This window comes from Mugil cephalus, chromosome 17, assembly GCF_022458985.1.
Source record: "Mugil cephalus isolate CIBA_MC_2020 chromosome 17, CIBA_Mcephalus_1.1, whole genome shotgun sequence".
In the NCBI taxonomy this organism is placed as follows: Eukaryota; Metazoa; Chordata; class Actinopteri; order Mugiliformes; family Mugilidae; genus Mugil; species Mugil cephalus.
The window spans coordinates 18,921,692-18,948,050 of record NC_061786.1 but is presented as its reverse complement, the minus strand read 5'-3'; the positions used below and the strand labels follow the sequence as shown (position 1 = coordinate 18,948,050).

The 26,359-nt window shown below is 41.6% G+C and overlaps 3 protein-coding genes across 12 annotated transcripts in view; 1 reads left to right on the top strand and 2 right to left on the bottom strand.

Moving 5' to 3' along the window:
• Positions 1 to 5,256, bottom strand: part of map4k5 (mitogen-activated protein kinase kinase kinase kinase 5) — a 31,118-nt gene extending 25,862 nt beyond the window's left edge. For 3 of the 9 annotated variants that reach the window (XM_047610258.1, XM_047610259.1, XM_047610260.1), the window contains exons 1-2: positions 4,653 to 5,242; positions 3,968 to 4,266 (exon numbers count right to left, since the gene is read on the bottom strand). In XM_047610258.1, coding sequence (XP_047466214.1) covers positions 3,968 to 4,075 — 108 coding nt within the window. In that variant the 5' untranslated portion in view covers positions 4,076 to 4,266; positions 4,653 to 5,242. Of the gene's footprint in view, positions 1 to 3,967; positions 4,267 to 4,652 lie in introns of all 9 variants that reach the window. The other 6 variants (XM_047610254.1, XM_047610255.1, XM_047610253.1 and 3 more) reach the window with 5 other exon arrangements.
• Positions 5,257 to 6,113: 857 nt separating this feature from the next.
• Positions 6,114 to 16,509, top strand: atl1 (atlastin GTPase 1). 2 transcript variants are annotated; one of them, XM_047610904.1, is made up of 14 exons: positions 6,114 to 6,416; positions 7,863 to 8,113; positions 8,521 to 8,655; positions 9,217 to 9,321; positions 9,763 to 9,813; positions 9,968 to 10,024; positions 10,117 to 10,209; positions 10,287 to 10,425; positions 11,149 to 11,276; positions 11,450 to 11,506; positions 12,532 to 12,603; positions 12,697 to 13,128; positions 13,735 to 13,749; positions 14,541 to 16,509. In XM_047610904.1, the coding sequence occupies exons 1-14, from the start codon at positions 6,377 to 6,379 to the stop codon at positions 14,652 to 14,654; spliced, it is 1,689 nt and encodes a 562-aa protein (XP_047466860.1). In that variant the 5' UTR covers positions 6,114 to 6,376; the 3' UTR covers positions 14,655 to 16,509. The 2 variants fall into 2 exon arrangements, with proteins under 2 accessions (XP_047466860.1, XP_047466861.1); XM_047610905.1 differs by having other exon boundaries at positions 6,122 to 6,410.
• On the bottom strand, positions 15,043 to 25,438 carry sav1 (salvador family WW domain containing protein 1). The gene is made up of 5 exons (XM_047610906.1): positions 24,747 to 25,438; positions 22,946 to 23,506; positions 20,859 to 21,129; positions 20,609 to 20,764; positions 15,043 to 19,445 (listed from the first exon to the last, which is right to left on the bottom strand). The coding sequence occupies exons 1-5, from the start codon at positions 24,838 to 24,840 to the stop codon at positions 19,232 to 19,234; spliced, it is 1,296 nt and encodes a 431-aa protein (XP_047466862.1). The 5' UTR covers positions 24,841 to 25,438; the 3' UTR covers positions 15,043 to 19,231.
• Positions 25,439 to 26,359: the final 921 nt, after the last annotated feature.

The window sequence follows — 26,359 nt, the reverse complement described above, 5'->3', positions numbered from 1 at the left end:
CTAAATCGCCCGTAAACCATAAAACCCTCCAGCATGGCCACCTTTCAACGCTGCAAATGTATAAACACAAACCCACACAAAGCTCTGCAGCTGATTCCACGAGCAAACAAATATCCACTCTCTAAAAAAAGAAACTTTAAAAAAAAAAAGGGGCATTTATTCTGTTTTGCACCAAGGCACAGCGGTTCAACTTTCAGATTCAGAGAAACAGAGTACACGCTTCAAAACCTGTGTCTCGTTTTACACTTCCTGAATAACCAACCTGAGAAGTAAAGCTGTAAAAGGGAAGTGGCCTGTTCGTATGTATGATGCAGCAGAGAAGAAAGCTTTATCAACCCTGAGCAATCTTCTGACTGGAGCCATATAAAGAAACGAGATCTGACGCGTGATAAATCACCACGTCAGACCGGGGGATAAGTGTCTGCGTAAATCTGAAGCTACCTGTAGTAAAGATGTCTCCTTCAGATAAAAATATTCCACAACGACTCTTTAAGAGCACTGCAGGACACAGACGCCTTAATGTTGGTGCAGGACATTTATACTTAAATGCTCACTCTGTAACAACACCACCCAAACACTAGTCAGCGCTGTGTCTTTTTTGTTTTTTGCCAGTCGGGTTAATATTTGTTTCCACTTCCTGCTTCGCTTTCAACAATGCAACTGAAACAATTGCCAAAATTTTGCCAACACAAGTCATGCAAACGTTCGTATCCCTGAACCTTTCCTCAAGGTGTTCCATCTTTATTGGTCCAAAACTCATCTCCAATCGATTAAAAAATTGCGAATATGGAGAAGCGGCTGTTAATATTGAAGCAGAAACATGCTACTACCAAGCGAACCAATCACAGCTCTAGCACAGCTACATTTCTGAGGAGGTGCACGTCAGATACGGTGCTCGGGTCTGTTTAGGTTCTGGGCTGTTGCCATCGCTTCTGCGTCAATTTAGGATTTGGATAAACACTTAGGATAAACGTTCTCGAACTAAAATATGGCTAATAAGAAGAAGGGATGTCCAAACTTGAATCGGGGGCCAAGCATTTTTAAAAAAAATATATATATATTTTGTAGTTGTTTATTTTAGCTCTTTCATAAACCAAGTCATTGTAGCATCAAAACTACTTTCTTCTTCTGCAAAACAAACCAAAGAAGAAAAAGCAGAAGAAGACGTCAACTGTTTCTTCTTCATCTTGTGGTTTAGTGGCAGTCGGGGAGTGTCAAAGCTGCCCAAAAAAAAAAAAAACAGAAAAAGAAACGGAGAAGATGGAGAAATCTACTACTTCTTCTGCGTTAGTTGTGGTTGGCTAGTCTCAAAGCCACTCTGGTAAATTAAATCAGTCAGACAGAAGTTTGTAAATTGTGCAACGTGTTGGCGAGTTGGTAGAAGCAGGTCGTCATTCAACAGTACCAACGTGTTTGGCTATACAATGAGTACAATCAAGTAAAGGCTGCAACAGAGAGTTTATGGCATTGGACGAAAAGCCCATTTCTGTGGTAGAGAACACAGGTTTTCCATTGATTCTCGACACTACATCGGCTTTAACAGCCCTATTTATTGGACTTAATACAGTCACACAATGCACAACAAATCTAGGAGAATAAAAGAAAGACAAGAAAAGGCTTGAGGAATCTGCAAGGGAGGAATTTAGTTGAAGATTGAGACTTGGATCAGCTGATAATCAATATCAGAAGATGAGGGGCAAAAAATAAACTTGACCAGAAATGTATGAAATCTAATAAGAATATGCTTCACAAAAAACATTAAGACTCTAATTTTGTAAAAAAGTACTAAATATCAAGAGATACGACCCTAGAATTAAGATAAATAGAATAATATATATATATACATTCTATATTGTGTTTTTATTTTCTATTTTTATTTTTTATCTATGTATCTGTCCATCAACAGTAGCCATGTGTTAATTGTATGTGTCAAATGTACATATAATCTAATTAATCATTAAGGGTGATAACGAGCCACTAAATTCACACTGTGCGGGTGCGACCGGCCATACGGGGACTTTTCCCAATTCGAGGTGTTTCCGCCGTCAGTACGGCCCAGAACACACCCATGGTGAAACGCGTGTTTAGACAGGGGCCTGGTCGTATTTCAGGCCGCTCGGCTCGGCCCTCGGCTCTGGGAGAATACCAGGCGCAGCATTCCACCGGTGGCCTGTCTGGGGGTGGGGGCCGGCCAGAGAGGCTTTGTACGGAGCCCGTGACAGACGGGCTGAACTATCGCGTCTGGCTCAGATGGTTTCGTCTGTTTGTCTGTGACAGATGCACAAACAAGTAGAAAATTCTCCAGCGTAACACACCTCACAAACAGGAGCTAGAGCATCCAGCGCGTTAATCGCTAATTCAGATAAATACAGCAGCTCAGCTGTGTTTCTGTTGGACTTTCTGCAGGAAAGCAAAAGGTGCACACTTCCTCATAGGCCTGCAGCTGAATCTATTTTCAAAATAAACAGTGAAAATTCTCTGAGGGGGATATATCTCTATATTGGTTGGTGGTTTTACCAGGAATCTGAATGTAAAGAAAAAACATATACAAAACAAAAACAGCATTCGAGCTGTTGAATAAAAGTGAATGTTGAGACGTCTTCGTATGCGAATTGTGTGAATTATCAGAGTAGTTTGCAGTTAATCAAGTATTATTCAGTTTGTGGCCGATCGAAACGGTTCCATCTCAGCTACTGAATATTAAATTGTGTGAGACAGGAAGGGCTTTTCTGCAAGACTGCAAGTAAATACACAAGTTCACTTGCATACTCCCCCTGCATACATATAGTGTCCGGTTCATGTTGAAACGGTGGTAACTCAACTGTATGATCTTGTATGATTTAAATGTTTTACATTTTAAATAAATGCTGGATGCTGTAACCATATTGAAGCCAGTGTAATCTAGTGTAAAGTTAGTGCAGGGCTGTTATATCAAAAGTGAGACGATAATAACAAGTCAATAGGACACTAATGTTTCTTTAAAAGTGCGACTGTGATGTGACTCTCGGCCCGATTTTGCAGTTTGGGAAACGATGCAGAAGCGATGCTGTGGATGTCAAACAGAAAAAACAAAAGGGTTTTTTCCGAATGGCAAGGCTCAGACCCAAAGTCCTGCCAGATGGCTCTGCCGACGAGAGCAGAGCCATCTGCATTCACCACCGACCAGAACCGAGCCAATGCCAGAGCGTGACAAGTCCCAAATACCCTCCCTCCCTCCAGCTCACAGCTGATACAGGGAGTCCTCCTCCTCCCCCCTCCTCCCCTGTCACAAGGCACACCACTCTGGATAGTTTGCAACATAGCTGCAGCATATTTGGACAGAACTTGTTATTAACAAACATATCTGGCATGTCTCATGTCTTAAAGACTTTAATAGTGACCATTTAAATACATTTTAACCGATTTCACTATGGAAATCAGATGATTAATTGTATTTTAACATCTTATTGATTAAAAGCCCTAATTAGCATGCGTTTGTTTCCACTAATGCACCTAATGAAATGGGAATTGGGTGTAGTTCAAGGCCGGTTCCTTCTTTCTTATCAGATATCAAATGTGTTACAGCCGGCGATGAAATCTACAAGCTGCACGCTACTTAAAGACCAATGTTATTGTAAATAACTGGCTGAGTGAGGCTGTGTCCACAATAAAATGGCTCACTTAACGGCATTGTGTGCAGGAAACTGCAATAATCCAGCCTGCGCAAACACGAAAAAAAAGGGCAAGCCACCCCGATCGCTGGTGCTGCAAAAAATAAATAATAAAGAAGTAAATGTGGCGAATGAATGAAAGCTGAGGGTCGACTCCCATTCAAGACGCCACTGTCAAAAATGTGTCCACCACATGTTGTCACGGCTTCACAGGACACAACCGATACTTAAAATTACAACAGGGTGATTAGCCCAGGAGTTGGCAATTATCTGGTGTCTCTAATGACAGACTGTGGGAACCAGTGACTCTACTGTACCTTGTACACGTCTCCATATGTCCCACTTCCCACCCTCTGAATGCGCTCAAAGTCATTCTGAGGGTTCCTCCTCTGGATCTCACCGCTCGGCCGGGGAAAAATATCCATAGTAGCTTGGACCAAACCTCCTTTTGTGGCTGTTGTTGTTGTTGTTGTTATTGTTTTCCTTTACATTTAGGTGATCAAATCTGGAGTCGGTGGTTTGACAAAAAAAAGGAAGAAAAGCAAAAAAAAAAAAAAGCAAAGGCCTTGGGTGTCAATTGGTGTTAATCAGACAGCTCTTCTCTTTGGTCCATGTCCTGAGAATAAAGGCATAAATAAAGTTTAGGGAGAAAGTGGCTCAATGATAGCAACAGCAATAACAACAACAATAAGAAAAAAAAGGTGAAGTTGGGGCATTTTTTTGACATCTGTCCCAGAATAACTTTGAATCTACCGTAAACCAGCGTCAAAATTGTGTAGTTTTGCATCATTTAACAAATACAAAAACAAAGCAGCAACCACTAAAAAATAGGAGCTAATGTAGCATTAACGTTGTGGTCACTCCAGCAAGTAGCCTTAGCCTGAAAGAGGAGGAGGAGGAGGAGGAGGAAGAGGAGAAGGAGGAGAAGGAGGGGGGCTTTAATGCTAATGCTAACTAGCGAACGTTAAGTTAGCCTCGCTTCTAACTTCTAGCTCTACGCACCTTTTTTACAACACAAACGCGGCGGGGGGAAGAAAGTCTTGCATTTTCAAAATCCTCCCCGGACCTTTTACGGTGGCGGGGTCGTCGAATAATGGCTCAAAAAGAATAAGAAAAGCGGAGCCCCTTTGTTATCGAGGGCAACAAGAGTAAACTTCAGTTGACTGCTGCTGCTGCTGCTGCTGCTGGTGGTTGTTCACTCGGCAACCGTCCACTTGAATCCCCGCAAAAACACCAGCGTTAACTCCTGCCCTCGACGTGTCATTTCCCTCCGCCGACACGTTCAGAGACGCGACAGACTCGGGCGTGGGGTAATAACGCGAAAGTGCAGAAACAATGCGTCAATCTGGAGTATTTGGTGAAAGAAAGAAGGAGGAAAAAATGGAGCTCCCGTGAAAGCAACAGTGTGCCGCCGCTACTAATCTCTGCGGAGCCGCATTTACAGGAGGACTATGGTGCCGCGTTCAGGAGCACCACGGACTTTCCAGGCGCCCAACAGGAAAAACCGGTCCACTGCAAAACAACGGCCCGCAATTATAAAATTAATAAATATAGAACACATCAATAAACATTTTAACAAATAGCGGTGCGAATGTCAATTAACTACCTCACTGTTTACATTTTGTAACATTAGCAATTACATTATATTACTAATTTTTCGTGCTGTTATTTTTTGTATATTTTGTATATTCTTTCAAATTTGATTTTGCTTTTTTTGTATTCCATGCTACTGTGACAAGGAAATTTGGTTCTTGTTTCGTGTGTCTTTTTTTTCTTTTAATTTCCTGTTGCATCATTCTCCTACCCAACTACATTTATTTTTATTTGTTTTATTTATTCCTTTGATAGGGACAGTGCACATTAATGAACATTTATTTAGGCAGCAATAGACGGATTATAGCATTATTATAGCAACAATTTGCATCTGCAGGCAACACAAAAACATAGTAAGACATAGAACGGGACAATAGATCACAAGATTTCTACCTTTCTTTCTTTCTTCTTCCTGAGTGAACATATTCACCTGCTGAAAAATGGGGTGTTTTATGCTTGAATTATCACAAAAATGTAATGGTCTGGTATAATATTTACACAGCCATGTTAGAAAATATTTAATATTTTCGCCAAGTTATTATGATTATTTTATCAAAACAACTCGACATCTTGTGGGAAAGTATGTCAGACACAGACTCTAAACTGAGTGAAAATTTCCGTGACCTAATCAAACCCAAATGGTTGAAATTTTTTGAATTAAATAAATAATCCGAACTCATCAGTCTCTCCTCGCTTGTTGATGCATTTGAAGTTTACATATTTACGATAGTACCCGAAGGCAACGTGGATTCCAATTTCTGTGTAACTACTGCCGCCTACTGACAGAAACTGACATTGCACATTAAGTATTTTTTTACATTAGTGTTGAAGAAATCAGTCCTGGTCACAGCTGCGACCAGATATGCAGCTGTCGTACTTATTTTTATTAACTGTGCCACAAACTGCTTTCGATTTCCCCGAATTGTTGAGCTTCACAATAAGCCGGAAAAGGGGACAACGTCGCCCCCTGTCGACATGCGAGCCCCTTGCGTCTCTACAATAAAAGCTCCATCATCCTCCTGCGGAGAGAGCATCGTTTCGGTGGAGTCGGGGCGTCCTCCCAGCTCCTCTCATGACTGCTGACTAGGGTCGCTCATCGACGCACAAAGCAGAGGGATACACGGACAACATTAATGGCGAAGCACCGTCCCGACAGAGACAGCTGGGGTGAGTGTACGTACACTGTTTCATATTTCACGCTCCCCTTGACGCACAGACATTTTTTTTTTTTTTTGTTCCTGTCGACGGGTGTAAGCAATGCAGCCAATTAGATGTTCATTTTAGACTCCACCGCATAGGGTTTGTTTTTGAGCATATTGTGATAATTTCTCTTTGTGCACAAATATCTAATGATCACAAGAGGAATACGCCGCGTTTCAGCCCATCTCTCTGCATGAATATCGCTCAATCGAACACAAACAAACACGTATTTATTTTTAAAGAACATGTTAATCACTAGTAATGGCAAGAAATGCCTGTGCAGGCCCTGGGGTGGCCTAAAAATCACCTTCTGGATGTATTAAATGTGCGCATCTTCTCATGGTTCTGTGGTGCATTTGCCACAGAATTATGTAATGTTGCATCTGCCATCATCTTCATCTGCACTCTGAGCATCACAGCTATCATCACTATCACCTCCAGCATCATGATTATGATGATAACCAGCCTCCTAATTCACCCTGACATGTTAACTTTAACACCTAGAAGGGGAAGGAAAGGAGATAGTGTTGAGGGGTGAGGGAAAAGAGACCAAAAAAAAAAAAGGAAAAAGAAAAAAGGCTGCTGTTTGTCATTAGTTCATCTAGTATGACCCACTTTTAAGCAGACTGGGCTTCTGACGTCTCCTGCAACATGATCTGGTTAACCAGGCAGGCTCACGCTGGGCTGGCCGGGGTGAGGCCTGCTCATGCAGGAGACAGGAAGCCAAACCAAGCTGACGGTCCTCCTCAGGCCCGAGAGGAAACCTCGGATGATTCCTAGCTGAATTATTCACGGTGCATTCTTGGCGCCCTGCATTTGTCTTCTTTTTTAGCACAGCCCTCAAACTCTGCGCCTGCTACTCCTCAATCTGTCACGGTAGATTTGCGAGAGTTACAGCCTTTAATTTGGAATTACACCCTTGAATGCCGGTGCGAGCGATGCGGTTGGAGATTCAAGTTTGTGGCAGCATTAAGCAAACGTTACAAGAGGGAGATTTGGCTCAAATGCCCCTAAAATGTTTCGCCTCGGGACGGTCCTGGAGCTCGCACGCTCGACATGAGGCAGCAAAGGCTGGAAACATACTGAGTCACTGCCTGGAAGTCACGGGAAAACGCTCTCAGTGGACATGATTTCACTGGATACAAACAGATTGGATGACTAGCATGGCCTGATTCACTGTAATTATTATTAACAGACGATGCTATTGATTCATTGCTAACAGGAAGCATTAATGGACTCTGCTTCCTCTTTTCTTTCCTAATGGACCACTGAGTCCACTCATCATCGCTGTGCCAGAAGTTCAGCTGTTCAGACTCTCACTTACTAACATTTCAGCTGTTATTTCACACCCAATGTACATCTCTTGCTTGCAAGTTCACATAGGGCTGAATGTGCTTTCCCACTCTCTCGCCCCTCCAGGGTCCCTCAGCGACAAAAATGTTTACGACTGGAGCTCGGAGGAGGAGGAGCCGGACGGAAGGGCCCGGCCCGTGCAGGTGCTGCTGGTCAAAGACGACCACACCTTCGAGCTGGACGAGTCGGCTCTGAACCGGATCCTGCTGTCCGAGGAGGTCAGAGACCGGGAGGTGGTGGCCATCTCCGTGGCCGGGGCCTTCCGCAAGGGCAAGTCCTTCCTCATGGACTTCATGCTGCGCTACATGTACAACCACGTAAGTCTCTGGAAAGATTAACAGTCTTAACTTAGGATGCGGTGAACAGTATAAAATGTATCTCATTCATTTAAAGTCATTAAATCTTGTCGAGTCTGAGGAAAGTGCATGAGGACTGCACTTAAAATCAGACTTTTTTCTGTTATTTTAATGTAAAAGGAAGTAAAGAAAAGTATTAAATGGCGTTTATAAACAAATATAACTTGTTTTAGATTAATCTATTTGCAGAAAAATGAATAAAATGTACAAAAATATTTAGCAAACAGTTTCACACCACATATATGAACAGTTATAACCTATTATGTGTATTTGAGTACATATATTTTAATTACAACTTAACTACAAATTGAAAAAAACACAGGGTAGATGATAAACTGACCTCCTCCGTCTGATCTCATGGCACTCAGGCGGCGGAGGATTGGCTCGGAGCCGCAGAAGAGCCTCTGACCGGCTTCTCCTGGAGGGGCGGCTCCGAGAGGGAGACCACCGGGATCCAGATCTGGAGCGAAGTCTTTCTGGTGGACAAACCAGACGGAAGGAAGGTGACGTCTGAGAGCGTGCATCGTCCCACAGCTGATTTAGAAAGAGTAGACTGTTATGGTGCGATCGGGTGCATCATTAAATATAACACGGGTGCTTTATTTGATATGTTTTCTCTGCTAATGTAAAGTGATTCCTTTAAATCTGGCCACAGGTTGTCTCAGAGTCTTTCTTCACCTTGATATTCCTAAAAGTTGCCCAATATAAACACAGTTTAGTAGGACAACTCAAAGGAAAATATTTTTTGTGGCTTTTACAGCCAATATTTAGTTGTTTTAAACATTTTAATGTTGAACCTAGGTGTGTCGTTTTGTGGCCGATATATTTTCTGTTGGATCGAGGTCAGTGCTTTGTGATGACCACTGCATTTGGAAAACCCCGTTTGCAACCAAGCTTTAACTTCCTGGCTGATATCTTTAAACGTAGCTATGATAACATGATGCTGCCGCCGCCGTGTTTCACAGTCGGCTGGCAGCCTTCATCATTTTCCTCTGCACTCAGTGCGAGCTTAGTGAGCTATGGAAATAATTCAAGCCACTGTCCTCATCTGTCTCATTACACAGGTGGCTGTTTTGCTAATGGACACACAGGGCACGTTTGACAGCCAGTCGACGCTGAGGGATTCAGCCACCGTGTTCGCTCTGAGCACCATGATAAGCTCCATGCAGGTACAGTGACCTTGACTCGGCTTTAATTTAATAGGAAATGCTGTGTATGTATATGAATGCATGAATATATGTTTGTAATTTAGGTGAAGCTGTTGGTTAAATTAGGGCGTCGTCGCGTCTTTTTCACATTACGTTCTTTTTAATTCCACTACTACCTATAAAAATAAAGGCATTAAACACAAACAATAACTTATTTTTTGAGTTAAAGTTATTTAATGAATTTATGCCTCCAAAATTGACACTTAGCTTCCATTAGCTTCAGTGCTGCTAATTAGCAAACGTTAGCAGCATGCTAACTAATTATGGCTTCTAGACAAAGTAAAGGGTCACAAAATTGTTTTCTGACATCCAATTATTTCTTTATTAAATATGTGCACCATATATTTTTATTTGTTCAACTAAATTAGATGAATAACACTGTGAATGGATGTTATTTTCCAGGTTTACAACATCTCACAGAATGTACAAGAGGACGATCTTCAGCACCTCCAGGTAAAACTGGAAACAATATCTCTTCAAAAATTAAATCTCCTTCCAGCCACATGTGTATTTTAGAATTTGGTTGCATCTCCAGGGTTATGACCATAAATTATCTCTGTGAATCTTTTATAACACATATAATGGCTGATTCTGTCTTTTATTTCAGCTTTTTACCGAGTACGGCCGACTAGCAATGGAGGAGACTTTCCTCAAACCGTTCCAGGTACTAGTCGTTGGCGTATTACTATCTGCTGATTGTCTAAAAATGTCTTTTAACTTTTATTTTATGCAATTTAAAATCATTTCCTTTCCTAGTCCATGATTTTCCTGGTTCGAGACTGGAGCTTTCCGTACGAGTTTACCTACGGACAGGAAGGAGGCATGAAGTTCCTGGAGAAGAGGCTGAAGGTCAGAATCACCTTCACGTCCTCTGCAGGCTTTGCTGTGAACAGGACACTTTACTAATGGACCTGTTTGTGCTGCAGATCTCAGAGAACCAGCATGAGGAGCTGCAGAACGTGCGTAAACACATCCACTCCTGCTTCACCAACATCTCCTGTTTCCTGATGCCTCACCCCGGCCTCAAAGTGGCCACCAACCCACACTTTGACGGAAGAATTAAAGGTAGACTCACGACGTCTGAGGCTTTGAAATGTAAAACGTTGGAGCAAAGTGTATGGATTCATTTAGTTTAGACCTGTGAGGACATTTGTGACCCTCAAAGGATTCATCTTTATGATCCTCTGTCCCCTCATCTAGGACCATTTGTCAAATATCTCAGTATCTAATACCTACTTCACTGATTGATGACTGTTGGCTGGGTCACTATGGAATTTGGCACCGTTTACTCCGTTGAGACAAATTACTCTTCATCTTTTAGACCTGCAGGAATCAGTTGCATGTTTGCTAGCATGCTAACTTTCTAAGCTAAGACTGTATCCTTGGTAATCTATGGAGATGCTAACCAGCAGCTTGTTAACATGAGATTGATATCTTTATTGTCAATGTACAAGTAAAGTGAATGACGAAGCAAACCCATTAGACGCCTTGGATCCAAGAAACAGTACAAAAAATAGAAACTTAGAAATTAAAATACTATTTACAAATGTACACTCCGCAGTTAAGACCTGAGAGAAGATTATTGTTGTTTGCATGCTAACATGCTAAGGTAAGCATGTAATTCTGGTAAACCCTGTTGTAACCAACCAGCAGCTCGTCAACATTGTCCTTGTTAGCATGCTAAAATTAGCTCTCAGGGGAATGATGAATGTTTATTTATTTTTTTTATGATCTTAATTTCTTATTTTCTTGGATTTCTGCTCACCAGTCATTCTCCTCCTTGTCTAGAGATTGACGGCGAGTTCATAAACAACCTGAAGATTCTGGTCCCCTGGCTCCTCAGCCCTCGTAACATCGACGTCAAGGAGATCAATGGCAGCAAAATCACCTGCAGAGGCCTGGTGGAGTATTTCAAGGTCAGAACAGAGAGAGCGTGAGGATGAGGATAGTTGATCATAGTTAAAACTCTTCATCAGATGGTTCAGTTATCAGCTTTTTTATAAAAACCTGTCATAGACACATGTTTCTGCACAGGACAGGTTCAAATCCAACTTATTCATCGAATCATTCTGCTTTTATTATATTTCAGGCGTACATCAAGATCTACCAAGGTGAGGAGCTCCCACATCCGAAGTCCATGCTACAGGTATATTTTTTACTTTTTTTCATTTTCATACACTGATCAACCTTAACATTACGACCACTGATAGTTGATGTGTTAGAAATTGGAAAAAATTAAGGATTTGTGTGTGTTTGGGACAAATTTGGGACAGACTGTGCTGGATATATGACTGTATCAGAGCATTCTGCAAAACTGAAGATCTTGTGGAGTGTTCTGGGTTTGCTGTGGTCAATCAGAAGTAATTTCAGGCAGGAAAAGCGACATCATGGGTGGGCAAGGCTCAACGTTGGGCCGAGAAACTTGATCTCACATTCCTCAGAGCTCAATCCAACTGAGAGAATAACTGTTTCTAGGTCGGAGGGTGGTAGGAAATGCCTAATTTTTTAAATGGTTCTGAGCTGGAGGAATTTACATGCCTGTTGAAATGTGAATTATTGTCAAATAACACACCCGGGTTCTTTTTATATGGTGTGATATAGGAGGAGAGGTGGTCGAGGTTCTGGGCGGTAGCAGTAGTATAATGTTGGGGGGCCAAAGAGTAAGACTTCTGTCTTGTCCTTATTTAGTGGAAGTTCTGAGCCAACCAGTCCTTGATGTCTTCAAAACTGTTTTTTATTCCGGTGATGTCAGTCTGGCTTTGATAACTGAGGAGGAGGTAGATCTGTGTGTCATCGGCGTAGGAGGAGATGTTGTGTCTTCAGATAATTTTTCCTAGCGGGAGCATGTATAGACTGAAGAGAAACCTAAAACTGAGCCATGAGGAACCCCACATGTAATATTTGCAGATGTAGAGGAGGAGTAGCTACTAATTGAAACAGTGAATTGTCTGTGCTGAGTATCTGTGGGATGTCCTGGACAAACAGATCCCACTTTGGATCTGCTACTAATACTAATACCACAGCAACCCTTAAAGTTCTAGTGGTGTCTATGCTTCAAATGGGCCGGGGCTACACAATATTAATCAGCTGGTCATAACGTTATGGCTGATATGGGGGTATAGTTTGTTGCTTTAATCTATTCAAACAATATTTCCATGCTCTTCCCCTCAGGCCACAGCAGAGGCGAATAATTTAGCAGCCGTCGCAGCTGCAAAAGATCTGTACAACAAGAAAATGGAGGAGGTCGGTGAAAACACGATTCTTCATTTTAAATCAATTACAACCATCTATTATCCAGCTAATTCACCTGCTTTGACCCGTCCCATCTGCTCCCAGGTCTGTGGAGGCGACCGGCCCTTCCTGGCCCCCAACGAGCTGCAGGCCCGGCACAGCGCCATCAGAGAAGAGGCCCTGCAGGTGTTCCGGGGCGTGAAGAAGATGGGCGGCGAGGAGTTCAGCCGGCGCTACCTGCAGCAGCTGGAGGGGGAGATCGATGAAGTGTTCGTCCAGTACATCAAGCACAATGACTCCAAGAACATTTTCCACGCGGCCCGCACGCCGGCCACGCTCTTCGTGGTCATCTTCGTCATGTACGTGGCGGCGGGCATCACGGGCTTTGTGGGCGTGGACATCATCGCCAGCCTGTGTAACATGATCCTCGGCCTGGCGCTGATCACCCTCTGCACCTGGGCGTACATCCGGTACTCTGGGGAGTACAGAGAACTGGGAGCCGTCATCGACCAGGTGGCTGGAGCTCTGTGGGACCAGGTACGTCACAGATATACTCAGTCACCTCTAGGGCTCATAGGAAACTACAGAAATTACTTTAAATGGTTAAAGTCCCAGTCTGTTATATAACCCGAAACAGTATGTAAGTTATATAATTATAAGATTTTATAATTTTTTTCTGGACAAAAATAATTAAATTGTGTTTTGCTGCTTCACCGACGGAAAAAAGCAACATTTTGTAACAAAAAATTAGAAACTTTTCAATAATTCAAATAATTCTGTGTGAAATCAGTGAAAGTGAATGGGTTTTAAAATGTTTTAAAAACTAATATGTTAAAAAACACTTTTCTAAAGATATTCAGTTTATTGCAAAGGAAGAGTAAAAAAAATATAAATTCTATTTAAATAAATTTAACATAGAAAATTATCCGTATTTTTATTCACAAGAAATATAAAAAGACAATTATGTCAAAATCCACACCTCGTTAGTGACTAGTGGCATCTTTAAACCACTAGGGGGAAGCAGCCTTCTTTAAATCAGTATAATGTTGATAGAGTATCTTTACATACTGAATGTTTTCTTTTTAATTTAAGGTGCTTATATGCTCATGTTTCATATTTTTATTTCTTTTCATGCCTCTGCAGGGGAGCACAAATGAGGTAAGTGGATCAGTATTTTGTGTGATTTGTGCCCCAGCTTCAGACTAAAACCAGTTTATAGTTGACTTTAAAATTAATTAAACACATTGAATTGCACTTATGGCGCTTAACTAATTAATTAGCTGTAAATTTTCATTCATTATTGAACTAAAAGTCTGAACTCAAGTTGTGTTTTTTTATTTTTAGCTCATTAGTAGTTAATCTGGCCGCTGCTTTTCACAACTCTTAACCCACGTGATAAAAAGCAGCACTGTGTTTTACTCCTTGTCGATTTGTCTAAAGCTTGTGATTGCGTTCCTGTAGATGTTTTAAGTCATATCCTTATGAGGGGTTCAAACTGTTGTGTTTGGAGCAGTTTAGTCAGCTGAAGGTGTCCCTCAAGGATCAATACTGGTCCCACGTATTTTTGTATCATAAAATACACCTTATTGGCTGTTTACTGGGGTATGCATGTGTCCTCATGCTGCAGCCGCTGGCCTTAAGTCGTGCCCTCTCCATTGTGGGCTACCTAAATGGGTTGTTCTTTTTTTAATTCAAATTTTAAAGGTTATAGCATTACTGCGGCATATACAGCAGCTTCAAATCAGTTTAGTGAGAGGTCTGAACCACCATGGACACAAGTGGCATGAGCTGCAGCACTTAGATTTCGAATAATATATGTGACTCTTTTGTGTATGTAGACGTGAGCATTAAATTATTATGATCTTGTGTTTGCGTAATTAGATAAACCTAGACTAACGAGCGTTATTTAACTAAGTGAGTTAAAGTCTCTACCTGTCTTCTCTACTCAGGCTCTCTACAAGCTCTACAATGTAGCGGCCAATCACAGGCACCTGTACCACCACGCCTTCCCCGGGCCTCAGGTGGACGAGGTCCCCGAGGAGCAGGACAAGAAGAGGGACTGATTACGTATAAAAGTCAGACGACAGCAGGGACTTTCCTCGTGATGGACAGGGGAGGAGTAGGAAGAAGAAGAAGAAGAAGAAGAAGAGGAGGAGGTACATCCTCACCCATCAGGACACTCTTTTATCCACCACTACTTTAATCCTTATAATGTTCACACGTAGTTTAATGTCAGGGCGTCTCCTCGGCTCCTCGGAGGCTGCTTTCAAGCGATGGATGCAACGTTTCTTCATCTCTCACCTTTTTTGTCTGTGGAGAAATAAGGAAAACACACACCTGTACAGACACTGTATGCACTCTGCTGGAGGAGACCTCTGCGTGTCCGGCTTCACCACCTGTCTCAGATTTTTATTTATTTATTTATGTATTTATTTATTTTTTTTAAAAACAAAAGCATAGCCCAACATGTGAGATCCCGCCCCCCCTCCCGTTCCCTCCCTACACATTCGTGAAGATCGTTCAGTTCCGTTGAAGTTTAGTGCCGTTTATAAAGAACAATATCTAACGAAAGCCAAAATATCTACTGTGTGTCAAGTAATGAAGCGTTATCATCAGCATGGTAAATGGTTAGTGTCTGTCATCTTTTAAGCTCTAAAAACCAGGTATATAAAAACAAAAAGTAATTTAATGGTCGTGACGAAAGTGCCATAAACATGTAAAGCTTAGTGGGACGCTCTAGTGGGGCACATTTATTGAGTATATTTGCTTTTGGTGGATCACATCAGGCTGGCGTGTACATAGGAGTAGCAGGCAGCGGAGGACGGGAAGCGAAAGGACAACAAAGTTTACACAACATGATCTCTCACTTTATAGTCCGCTTGCAGTTTTGTAATTCTCTCTCTCGCTATATATATATGTGTGTGTGTATGTGTGTGTGTTTTGGCTTTTGAGAGACTTCATTCATTGTGCAGGAGGCGTTCGTTCGTTCGGTCGGTCGGTCAGAGCCAATGTTTTGTTGTGTTTCTCGCCGAATGTTCGAGCAAAAAAAAAAAAAAAACGAAACAAAAAAAACCCGAGGAATGTAGCCGTCCCGCGGCCGCCGCCGCCGTAGAGGAATCAAAGCTTCGTGTTATGAGGTGTGGCGACGAAAAAAAAAGAAAAGAAAGAAAGAAAGGATCCTCATTCCACGTCTATTTCATCATCTTCACACACTGAAGGCGGTTTTCCAAAAACAGCTTGCATTTGTATAAAAAAGAAAAAGAAAAAGAGGCTTGTAGTGGTGTGTGTGTGTGTGTGTTAACTGCGCTTCTTGTTTTGAGCTCATTCAAACTTTTGCTGTGACCTGGCAAAAAAAAAAAAAAAAAAAAAAAGAGCTGCAGCATACAAACTTTTTTTTTTTTTTTTTTTTTTCTCTCCTCGCCTCATTACAGGAACACTGTCATGCATATTTAGCAAGTTTATAGTGAGGTTTGACCTCAAGGCCTGAAAATTGAAAGGCACTGCAGCAGAGTGGCTTCTCAAGTCTTCCACAATGTATAATCAGCATCACACAGAGAGCCGTCGGTTTAAGATACGTCAAGTTTTACGTGTTTTTTTGTTTTTTGTTTTGTTTTCATTTTCACGACTGTGTTCTTCTGGGCGTCCGTTCATGAGTCAGAGACGTACTGTAGTATCTGTTTACATTGTGTTGGAAGATTCAAGTCTGTTAGGAGAAAGAAAAAAAAAAAACTAAACAAAAAACTATTTGTTCCCAAAGCTCATCGACGCTGAAATCATCTCCGGATACGGTGGGAGCCTCTTTGATAAAGGTCAAATGAATAAAAGTCAAGCTTCCCACTCTGCTTAGTTTCAGCACACGCACTTGCAAAAATTTCAGTTACAAAGATTAATAAAGTTGGACCAAATTAATGAAATCCAGACTTGACTTTGGTTTTATCAGACATGTTTGAAGACATAAACTAATCTGCTCGGAATGAACGACTCCCACCCCCTCACTGATGAATCCAAACAGTTTACAATTAATTTAAAGATTATATGTGAGAGGTTTGTAAAGGGGGATGTTTCTAGCTTCCAGTTCGCTCTCTTTTAGCTCTGATTTGGGTCTCCACCATCTTTGTTTGCTCCTCAACGTCCACCAGCTCGTCTCAAACTGAGTCCGTCTCCTGTTTGCTGTTAGATGTGAAGCAGAATAAGCAGAAAGACGTTTGCAAAGTTAAAGGGAGAAGAAAATTTGGCTGATACGTCTTTATTTTTAAAGAAAATATTGTTTGTATCCGTATTAATAAAAGGCAACAACTCTAAGTTAGTGGGTGTTTAGTTTAATAACTAGATAGACAAAGTATCATTTAGCTCTGACTTTGGTCTCCACCATCTTCTTTAGCCGCTAAATGCATGAGGATATTGTTGGAGCCTCTTTAATAAATCTTGAATGAATCAAGTCAAAACTTCAGTTAAAAGTTACAATTTGCATAATTAATAAAGTTGGAAGACTATTTTTTTTTTAATGCAAATTATTGAAATATTCTAAAAAAAAATACTGTGAATGCTAATTTAAAAGTGGAAATTACTTAATCACCACAGGCTAGAAATGTGTGTAACCAAAGACTTCGGGCTTCAGGTTCGCTCTCTTTAAGCTCTAATTTGGGTCTCCACCATCTTTGTTTGCTCCTCAACGTTCACCAGCTCGTCTCAAACTGAGTCCGTCTCCTGTTTGAAGCAGAATAAGCTTCAGACGCTGTAAAGCTACGCAAAGCTAAAGGGAGAAGAAAATTTGGCTGATAACATCTTTATTTTTTAAAGAAAATATTGGTTGCATCGGTTTAAGAAACAAAAACTCTCAAGTAAGTTAGCGTTTACTTTAATAACTCAATGCAAGAAGTATCATTTAGCTCTGATTTTGGTCTCCTCCTCAGACCGAGTCCGTATTATGATTGTGGCCGAGCGAAACTAGTCAACTGTAGGACAAAGATGATGTTGCTAGATGAAAGATGTGTGTAAAGCTGGAGGCTTCAGATTCCCAATTCCCTGATTTTGGTCTCCACCATCTTCTTTAGCTGCTAAATGCAGGAGGATGTTGTTGGACCCTCTAGGATTCCGGTTCACTCTCATTTAGCTCTGATTTGGGTCTCCACCTTCTTCATTAGCTGCCAAATGCTCCTCTACGTTTATTTTCTCGTCTCAAACTGAGCCGGCGTCACTTATGCGACCGAGGACGAAGCAGAACGAGGATAAAAAAAAAAGATGCAAATTCAACTGCAAACAGATGCTGTAAATTCACAAGTGCGCTTTTTATTCGTCACTGCAGATTTTATTGCTTATGTCCTGTATTTGCAATCCACAAAATCAGATATGTACAAAATTGATGACACCGTCGTGAAACGATGAACCGAGACCTCGTTGCATAGAGAAGGACTCATTAAAGAGGTTCTTTGAAAGCCTGCTCTAGCGTTTCCCAATCAATGGCTCTTTGAGGAAGCTCAGAAAGGTCCCAATGAAAACTTTACATTTATTTGTGTTGTGTGAAGTATTTCATTGCTCTTTTTTTTCACTTAATAAGGCATTTATGGTCATTTAACAAACCGTCTCCATGAGTGCAAACATTTCTGAGGATCCTACGGAGCCGACTGATTAGTGATCGGTAGAACACGCTTCCATTAACCTGCACTTCCATAAAAATAAGGCAAGAGAAAAATCCAAAATGAATGAAACAAGCAGGAACGGAATTGCACTTGTTTGGCAAACGCGACGTGTCTCTTCTGTTCCAGTAGCTTATTCGTGTTTCATTAAACGCACACAAGAATTAACATTCCTGACCCATGATAATGCCAAGAGCTGAGAGACGCTCAGACCGCCGCATCAAATGTGATGCTTCATCCGTCTTTAAATAAAAGACGCGTTTTCATATCAAAAATTAAATATCTGTTAATGTTTTGGTGGATTGTCTTATAAAGTATACATTAAAAAAAAAAAAAAAAATTCTGTTTAGTGTAAAATAATGAGGTTTCAGTTTATGAGGGTGATACAAAGCAAAAAGGTTTCAAATTAGAAGAAGCCGCTTGTCGTTTTCTTCTGTAGAATAAAAACGGAAAAAATAAAATAAAAAACAACAACAACAGAGCAGCCGGTGTGTATATGAGCAGACTTTGTAAAAATGCTGCTTTTCATTTTAATGAAGGCACAATCTCAGGATGTTTATCCACAAATGTCCAGAGCTGTTTGCTTTTTTTTTCTTTTTTTTTTTTCCTGACTTCCAAGTCTTAAAAAAAAAAAAAACAGGAATTCAAACAGCGATTCAGTTCTCAGGCCGGAGGCCGTGAACAGTCAGCCTGCCCCATGTGTAGCGCGTTATTCGAGTGTTTCAGTCTTTTCAGTCATTCACAAACCGAGTGTCACACGAAGGCACGAGGGGCCGAGAGTGTTTTGACTTCCTGGCTGTTATATTTGGATCAAGCGAAGGCACAGATGTGTTTGGTAAAGAGGCAATTAAGAGTCAATAAGGATTTCAAAGGAAGCTCCGGCCGCTCCCAAACTGTGGAAACCTCAGAGAGGCGTGGCGGCGAGGCGTCCCTGCTGCACACACACACACACTCACACACACACACACACACACACATCACACACATCACACACATCACACACATCACATGTTCCCCATGAAGTTCTTGTTGGGCTGCTGGTTGTACCACTGCTGCCGCTGTTTGCGGGACTCCACCTCGGACAGCAGCGCCTGCCGGTAGGCCTCGTAGGACTTGACGATGTGCTCCAGCTCCTTCATGAAGAGCAGCTTCAGCATGCCCTGATACGTGTCAAGGTCCGCCAGCTGGAATAGCTCCCACTTCAAGATGTGGTCGTACCTGACCCCCCAAAAAAAAAAAAAATGGGTTGTTTTGAGCCGCGTTAACGGGGAAACGCCGTCAAAAGCTGAACTGATTTCACGCTTTAATTGATATAAAGTAGTTTGATGCGGAGACGAAGTAAATCTCGGAAGAAATAAGTAGAAGAAAGGCCACAAAGACGCATATGTGGTTTTTGATTAAACAGTAAACTGAACTGTTATAGAAATAAATCCTCCTGAGACCAGAGCTTTTACTTAGTCTGTATTTTTAAGTTCTCCACGGTATTTGGGATCAGTAGGACCGAAGACGTATAAAAACTAAGCATCATCTATGAACAGGAAGTAGTAGTTTTTGAAAAGAAACAATGTCCTCATATGTGGACACTGGGATTCTTTCATTATTTATATTGTAATAACGTCACCAGTGTGTGACAAAATATAAAACTGTTATGAACATGTCTGAGCAAAGACAGACAACATCCTCAAAATGACTACCTGCTAATTAGCGACGTTGCTATTGATAAAAAATTGTTAAATTTGCGCATCATATCCAACTAGAAACATTAATAAGAATAAATACGTTTCAACTGTAAAATGACATCTGTAGAATGAGCTATCATGTTTTTACACCGACTAGTGTACTGACCCTAGATGCCACTAGATGGCAGACTAAAGCGTCCACTCATGAGGACAACAGGTTTAAATGAAGCAGAATAAGTGTCGATAAAAACCTGAAACTAAATGTCCCCATATGAGGACGCCGGGTCTCAGGAGGTTAAATTCCTCCATCCACAGAAAAACCTCCTCTGATCGCCAGTAAGTAATTATAATAAAACTATAGCAGAGAACTGGGGCAGGGTGTAAAAAAGATAAATCCTTGGATGATTTTTTAATTTTTTTTTTTAATGCATGCGATTGCTTCGATCTAATTGTGAGAAATCTTGCTGATGAACACATTAATGCCTCACTAAATAAAATCCACCACCATCTCAACCCTCAGCGATTTCGTTCATCCGATGGTTTTGAGCTTTTTTTCTGTGAATGTGTCAACGTCATTTCGATTCTTTGGACCCTAACGTCTGTCCAGACCGACGGACAGACGCCTTTAAACACAGCTTTAAAATTTCTTTAGTGCTTTTTAACGTCGCTAGCAGCCGATGCAGGTTTTCGAGGCGTACTCACTTGAGTGGGGCTCGGGCGTACACCTGCAGCCAGTCGGGGATCTCGGCCGTGTGGTACGGGTTCGCTGGCACGAGCACCGGCTGGTTCCTCTCGGCGGGTCGAGGCTGATAGGTGACGGGGGGCGGTAACGGAGGGGGCTGATCATAGCGGGGCACGCTGATACAGAGAGAAACAATACGTGTTATATTTATACGTCGCTTCATTGGTATAAGAATAACTCTGGGTAAACAGAAAGAGTTTTCTAACAAACCTCGGAGCACACGGATGACGATACTGTGCCCGCTTGTTGATGTGATCCACGTAGTAGACCCCGAACTCGGCGGACTCCACCTTCTCCCAACCCGGAGGGAGCCCTTCCCTCTCCAGAGGGTGGCTCCAGTGTGTGGTGTTAGTGTTGTGGTCGATGTAGTACTTCCTGCCACGGATGGTCCAGTCAACAGTCCAGCCGGCCGGAAGTGGGAGGTCCTCTCCCGTTAGACTGGAGAGGTTCCCCAGAGATTTGGCCTGTATTCGACCTATGCCTGAGGAAAACAAACACATTTCTTTTTAGGAACCGAGAGGCAGAGCAGCTGTCGGCTAACAGCGCCTCTGGGAAAGTACAAACATTTAGAGACATTTTTTTTAAAAAACAACAAGTGTGGGAAAATGTCACTTGTTTGTGCAGCGTCTAAAAGGTCCCGCAACGCTGTGATTCTGTAGAGTTGTTTAATCCCCCTTTGAAGCATCTTATTCTGACACCGCTTGATGAATGGTAGGAAATGGGAGCGTTGTTATTTTGGACAGGAAGGCCGAGGGACCTCTGCACGGCCAGGCCTAAACACAGAAGCTTTCACCGCGAGAGAACAAACCAATGAACACTCTGAGAGAGCAAAGACGGCCGAGAGCGTTCCTCTCACCAGGTCCCGTACTTTTACTGGCGGATAACGTCAGCGAGGAATGTTGAGTGAACAGCTGTGGGGGACGAGTTGGAAGAATCAATGCGAAACGCGGGGACCATGAAAACACGGGGAGAACGCTCGGCAAAATGGCGGCTACAATCTGATAAATTCTGCACGAGAGTGACAGCAACAGAGCCGGAGCTCTTTGCCAGCTGTTGAGTGAAGGGATGGAATGTGTGAGCGCTCCGCAGAAATGTACTCCTCCTCCTCCTCCTCCTCCTCCTCCTCCTCCTCCACATCATCATCATCTTTGCCCTTTTCCTCAGAAAACACTGCAGATCTAAAGCTCGGCGCAGTCAGGAGAAGACAACATGCACCCGAATCCATAGGGTTTTGTGTTTTTTTTGCCTAAAGACAAACAAGTAATGACCTACAAGTGTTTCCCATTGGTTTCCAAGACTACGAGGGCCCGCCGAGGTCTAATCTGCCCTAACGTAGGTTTATAACGAAGCGCAAATGATCGTGCACATCTCAAATAACATAAACACTGCGCTAGTTAGATCCGATTCCCTCCCTTCAGATGCTAACATTACGGATGTGTTTTCCTGAAGTGGTGTCGATAGATTTTATATTAAACTGATCAGACAATTTCCATTCGAATTCGGAAAATGAGCTCGTTACAAGAAGGATGAATCAGTCAGAATTAGATGAGTGATTCCTGTGAATTATCTCTGATTAACCACAATGCGAGTGTGAAATGCAAACCATGACGAGGGCGACGCATTCATACAAAGATGAATGACGGTCTTGCGCAGTTTGAGGCTGGGACTTGTGACCGGGGGCGCTTTGCAAATTACTAGTTTGCCAGCGAAACCATAAGGTGAAAAATGCAGAGCATCTAATGCCTTGTTTGACTTCACTCCGAGCGAGGCTCTGTGATATGCGATGGGCCGCCTCCCCAACGTAACATTAAACCGTATACACGTTTTCGACAAGTCGCCCACAGAATGTTTTTCCAGGAGCTTTTGGGGTCTCCTGGAAAATTCCTGCGACCCCATACGTTTAATCCCCGTGCGTAATGACACGCTTACATCACAGTGATGTTTACAAACTAGAGGAGCAGGATAAAAATATTTAATCCTGAGGAATACTGAGCTAAACCAATTTCAGCTTGACAACCAGTGCCCTGCATTCCTTTCAGGGTGGTGTAAGAGGCCAAAACCACCATCATACAGATGCTTAAATTGCTTTCTCTGAATACAAAGTTTCATAGGACAATTCTGAAATGTTGTGGAGCTGCCGGTGTGATTTCATTCAATTTTTAACCACACAGAAAGCCATAAAACGATGAACTTTATTCCCTCTGAAGCCTTACGTGTGCAGTTTCATGTGCAATCTATATGACGACCTCTCAGTTAATGGTTAAAAATAAAAATAAAAATAGCTACTTCATGTTTACCTGAAGGGGGTCTGCTTGGAGCTGGAGGAGTGTGCTGTCGAGGAAGTCTTTGGAAGTTGTGTTCATTGTGCTCAAAGTATCTATAGTCCTCAGGAAAACGATCGGGCACTCTCCTAGGCTGCTGCTGCTGCTGCTGCTGTTGCTGTTGTTGTTGTTGTTGTTGTTGCTGCTGCTGCTGCTGCTGTTGCTGCTGCTGCTGGTGTTGTTGGTGTTGCTGGTTGTCGTAATAAGGTTCGGGGGGGTAATAATACCGGGCAGCGTCTCCGTTCTCGGACATAGGGCTCACGTCTGTGAGGAAGGACTGCGACGAGCCCCCGTACTCGTGCGACAGGTCTCCGAGACTGCGAGGCAGGTAGGGAGGCGCCGACATGCGGTGGCTCTCTCTGCGGGCCACCTCGTGCGGAGGTCTCTGCACGGCGGGACGGAGGACGCTCTTGCTGCGGGACACCGCAGGCTCACGGTTGGGCGCCACGGGGTAGGAAGAGGGCCCCATGTCTGGCAAAGGGACCTCGGTGCGTCTGGGAATAGTGGGTCCATGGCGGATGAAGGAGGGCATCAGATCTGTGAACAGATTTGAGTCAACAGAAAAATAAAAGGACAAGAGAATAACAATAAAATACACGCTAGCACTTTTAATTTGCCTTTTGGTTTTTGCTGGATAACTGACTGATCTGTGTGGTAATTTAATTTACTAAATCAGACAGATCACGGAGGGAAAATAATAGTTTTACACTGAAGAGCTGGACCAAACTGTTACCATTTAAAGCAGAGAATCCTGTGAAATTAATCTTTACCTGATATTGTTTTTATTCTATAAGCAGAAGAAAAAGGCTGGAAATTTAATTTAAATGTGCATAAAGTGGGAAAACTTAACTTGCAAAAAAAAGTAAAAGGAAAAACAAAAGGAAACAAAAAAAGGAAAGATGGAAAATATTTTGTACCTTTAGTACAATGCTCTTACTAAAGGTAACAGAGTCAATTTTCCAGTACTGATTCCAAAAGTAAAGACCAATTCAAATCATTATTAAATTAAATTCTTGTTTGCAAAAAAGTCCGATTTGCATGTGTATGTTTTACTACTAAGTTAAATGAAGCTCTGAACTACATAGCATATATGTAACTAACATATGTATATATGTGTACATAGATATATAAAATAGAATGCATTACTTTGAAAATGTAATAGCTCAATTTTAAGTTAAAAAAAATACACATAATAATTTAAATATCTTCAAACATTTGGGCACTAATAGCGGAGAAATTAATTATATCGAATAATTTAAATGTCAGTTAAAGGGCATTGACAGCTAGGCTAACTCAACAAATCTGACTTTTCACTACAGAAATCCACTCAACATAGCTGCGAGTAAACAAATTAGACTAAGTCCAACTCGTCTTTAATTTAATAACTGGCATAATTACCAAAAAAATACGAGTTTTAACTGTCATTTTGCAACTTTTTGCACCAAAGTTGACGTTCAAGTTGGTGAGATTTCGGCTAGCTACTAAGTTATCATGTTAGCAGTGTGTTTGGTTAAAATGTACAAAATAAATAAATAAATACGGGAAAAAGAATAGTTGTTGGCAAACAAATGAGCCATAATAACGTGAGAAACTGTTTCTGTGTTGTCCCTTCACACTGTTAATGTTTAATGTTAAAGGACTGCGGTTTGACGCTTGTTAGCTTCGGCTAGCTCGGGCTACCTAACGCTAGTCCGAGCTAGCCGATGCTAACTGATTACTTTCTATGTATTTATTTATTTATTTTTTATCTAACTGTCTACTTGTTGCGCTTACTCACTTCTCAGGAGCGGCGACGTTTCCTTCTTCACATATTTCCCGTGTACCTCGGCTGGTTTCGACGACTCGTTTTTACTTTTTCTTCGTGAGATCATAACTCCAAGACTCAGAAACGTCAACAACAAATACGACGAGGCGCTGGGTGGACATGGCACAATCCCTCGACTCTGCTCCTCGGCAAAGAGTGGAGAGTAAACATTTTTCCGGCCTTAGATTAGCTGGCTAAGCTAAACCAAGCTAAGCACAGCTAAGCTAAACTAAGCTAAGCTAACTCTCCAGCGATTGAGTCCCAGAGCTTCTCCTCTCTCCTCTCCTCTTCTCTCCTCAGTGGGAATAGTTCGTGTACGGTCCTCCCCTCTGTTGACTCCTGCTCAACTCGCCCTCTGCAGGAGGAAAACTGAGCAGTAGTGATGTTGACATCTGAGATACGGGGCCTTTCATTGACATAAAACCCAACTGGTAGTAGGGATGTGCGATACCACCGTTTTTCATTTCGATCCGATACGAAGCAGAACCGTGGCTGATATTCCGATACCGATATTTTTAGAGTTCATATGGATATGGAAATTATGACTTTTACAATGATTACCTGTTAATGTAACTATGAAAAATGTATGTTACATTAATGCATAAGAATTAAACAAGCTTATTTTTATCATATTATATTATATTCTAACATATATCATATATATTTGCGTTGTTCATATATGTTTTTCTTATCTTGTGACTCCTTGGACAAAATAATTTTCCAGCGGGGATCAATAAAATGATCTTGACTCATGAATTGAATTTTTTTTTTACCAGACACAGTGGTCTTCGGATAAGAACTTGACATAATTTGAACTGGAACAAAGATCTCATTCTACATTCTCTATCAATTTGCCAAGTTTCCACCTGATGTGTATATTGTATAATGTTCAGTCATTGCACTACTCATTTTTTGCATTACTTATCACTAGGTGTGCGTTTTTTTTCCATTTATTTTATTTCTGTATTTATAACAATTTGTTTATTCTGTGTTTTCTGAATCTGAATAAACACCACTCTCAAGGCATTGCCTGCAAGAAAAGGTAATATATGTGCATCTGTTTTTGTTGTTGTTTTTTGTCATTTGAATTTTTATTAAATTTCTTATATAAATGAAAATAAACATAATAAAAACAAAATATGCACATACATATAAATATATACTCACACAAAGCCCAACCCCAGAGCTGTTTTCATTGTGGAAGATGTTTTTTTATTTTTATTATTGCAATATCTATATCCTAATATACCATATATGTTGTGTATATGTCTTACATTTATATTCATGTGTTCATATCCATGTCTATAAACACTTCATTCTTACCTTTTTTACACTTGGTAGTCAAGGTGTGCTGACTGCGTTTCCTTCCGTCTCTGTGTACTGACACTACTGGATACGGACTTTCCCACGGGATCTATAAAGCATCTAGATATATAGACAGGTACTTTATTGATCCCGTGGGAAATTCCGTGTCCAGTAGCTTCATCACATAGCAACACTTGGAAACGTGAACAACAGAAAAATATTCAGTCGTATCAGCACCACAAACTACGCCCTCCAAAATGCTCACCCAGTTGAATTGCCAC

Excerpts from the sequence above, each read along its gene's own strand:
- atl1 (XM_047610904.1), top strand. The coding sequence starts at position 6,377 with ATGGCGAAGCACCGTCCCGACAGAGACAGCTGGGGTGAGT. Across the intron at positions 11,507-12,531 it reads ATCCGAAGTCCATGCTACAG|GCCACAGCAGAGGCGAATAA; the intron begins GTATATTTTTTA and ends TCTTCCCCTCAG. Across the intron at positions 12,604-12,696 it reads ACAACAAGAAAATGGAGGAG|GTCTGTGGAGGCGACCGGCC; the intron begins GTCGGTGAAAAC and ends ATCTGCTCCCAG.
- sav1 (XM_047610906.1), bottom strand. The coding sequence starts at position 24,840 with ATGATCTCACGAAGAAAAAGTAAAAACGAGTCGTCGAAACCAGCCGAG. Across the intron at positions 23,507-24,746 it reads AACGTCGCCGCTCCTGAGAA|ATCTGATGCCCTCCTTCATC; the intron begins GTGAGTAAGCGC and ends ATCTGTTCACAG. Across the intron at positions 20,765-20,858 it reads CGTCATCCGTGTGCTCCGAG|CGTGCCCCGCTATGATCAGC; the intron begins GTTTGTTAGAAA and ends TCTCTGTATCAG.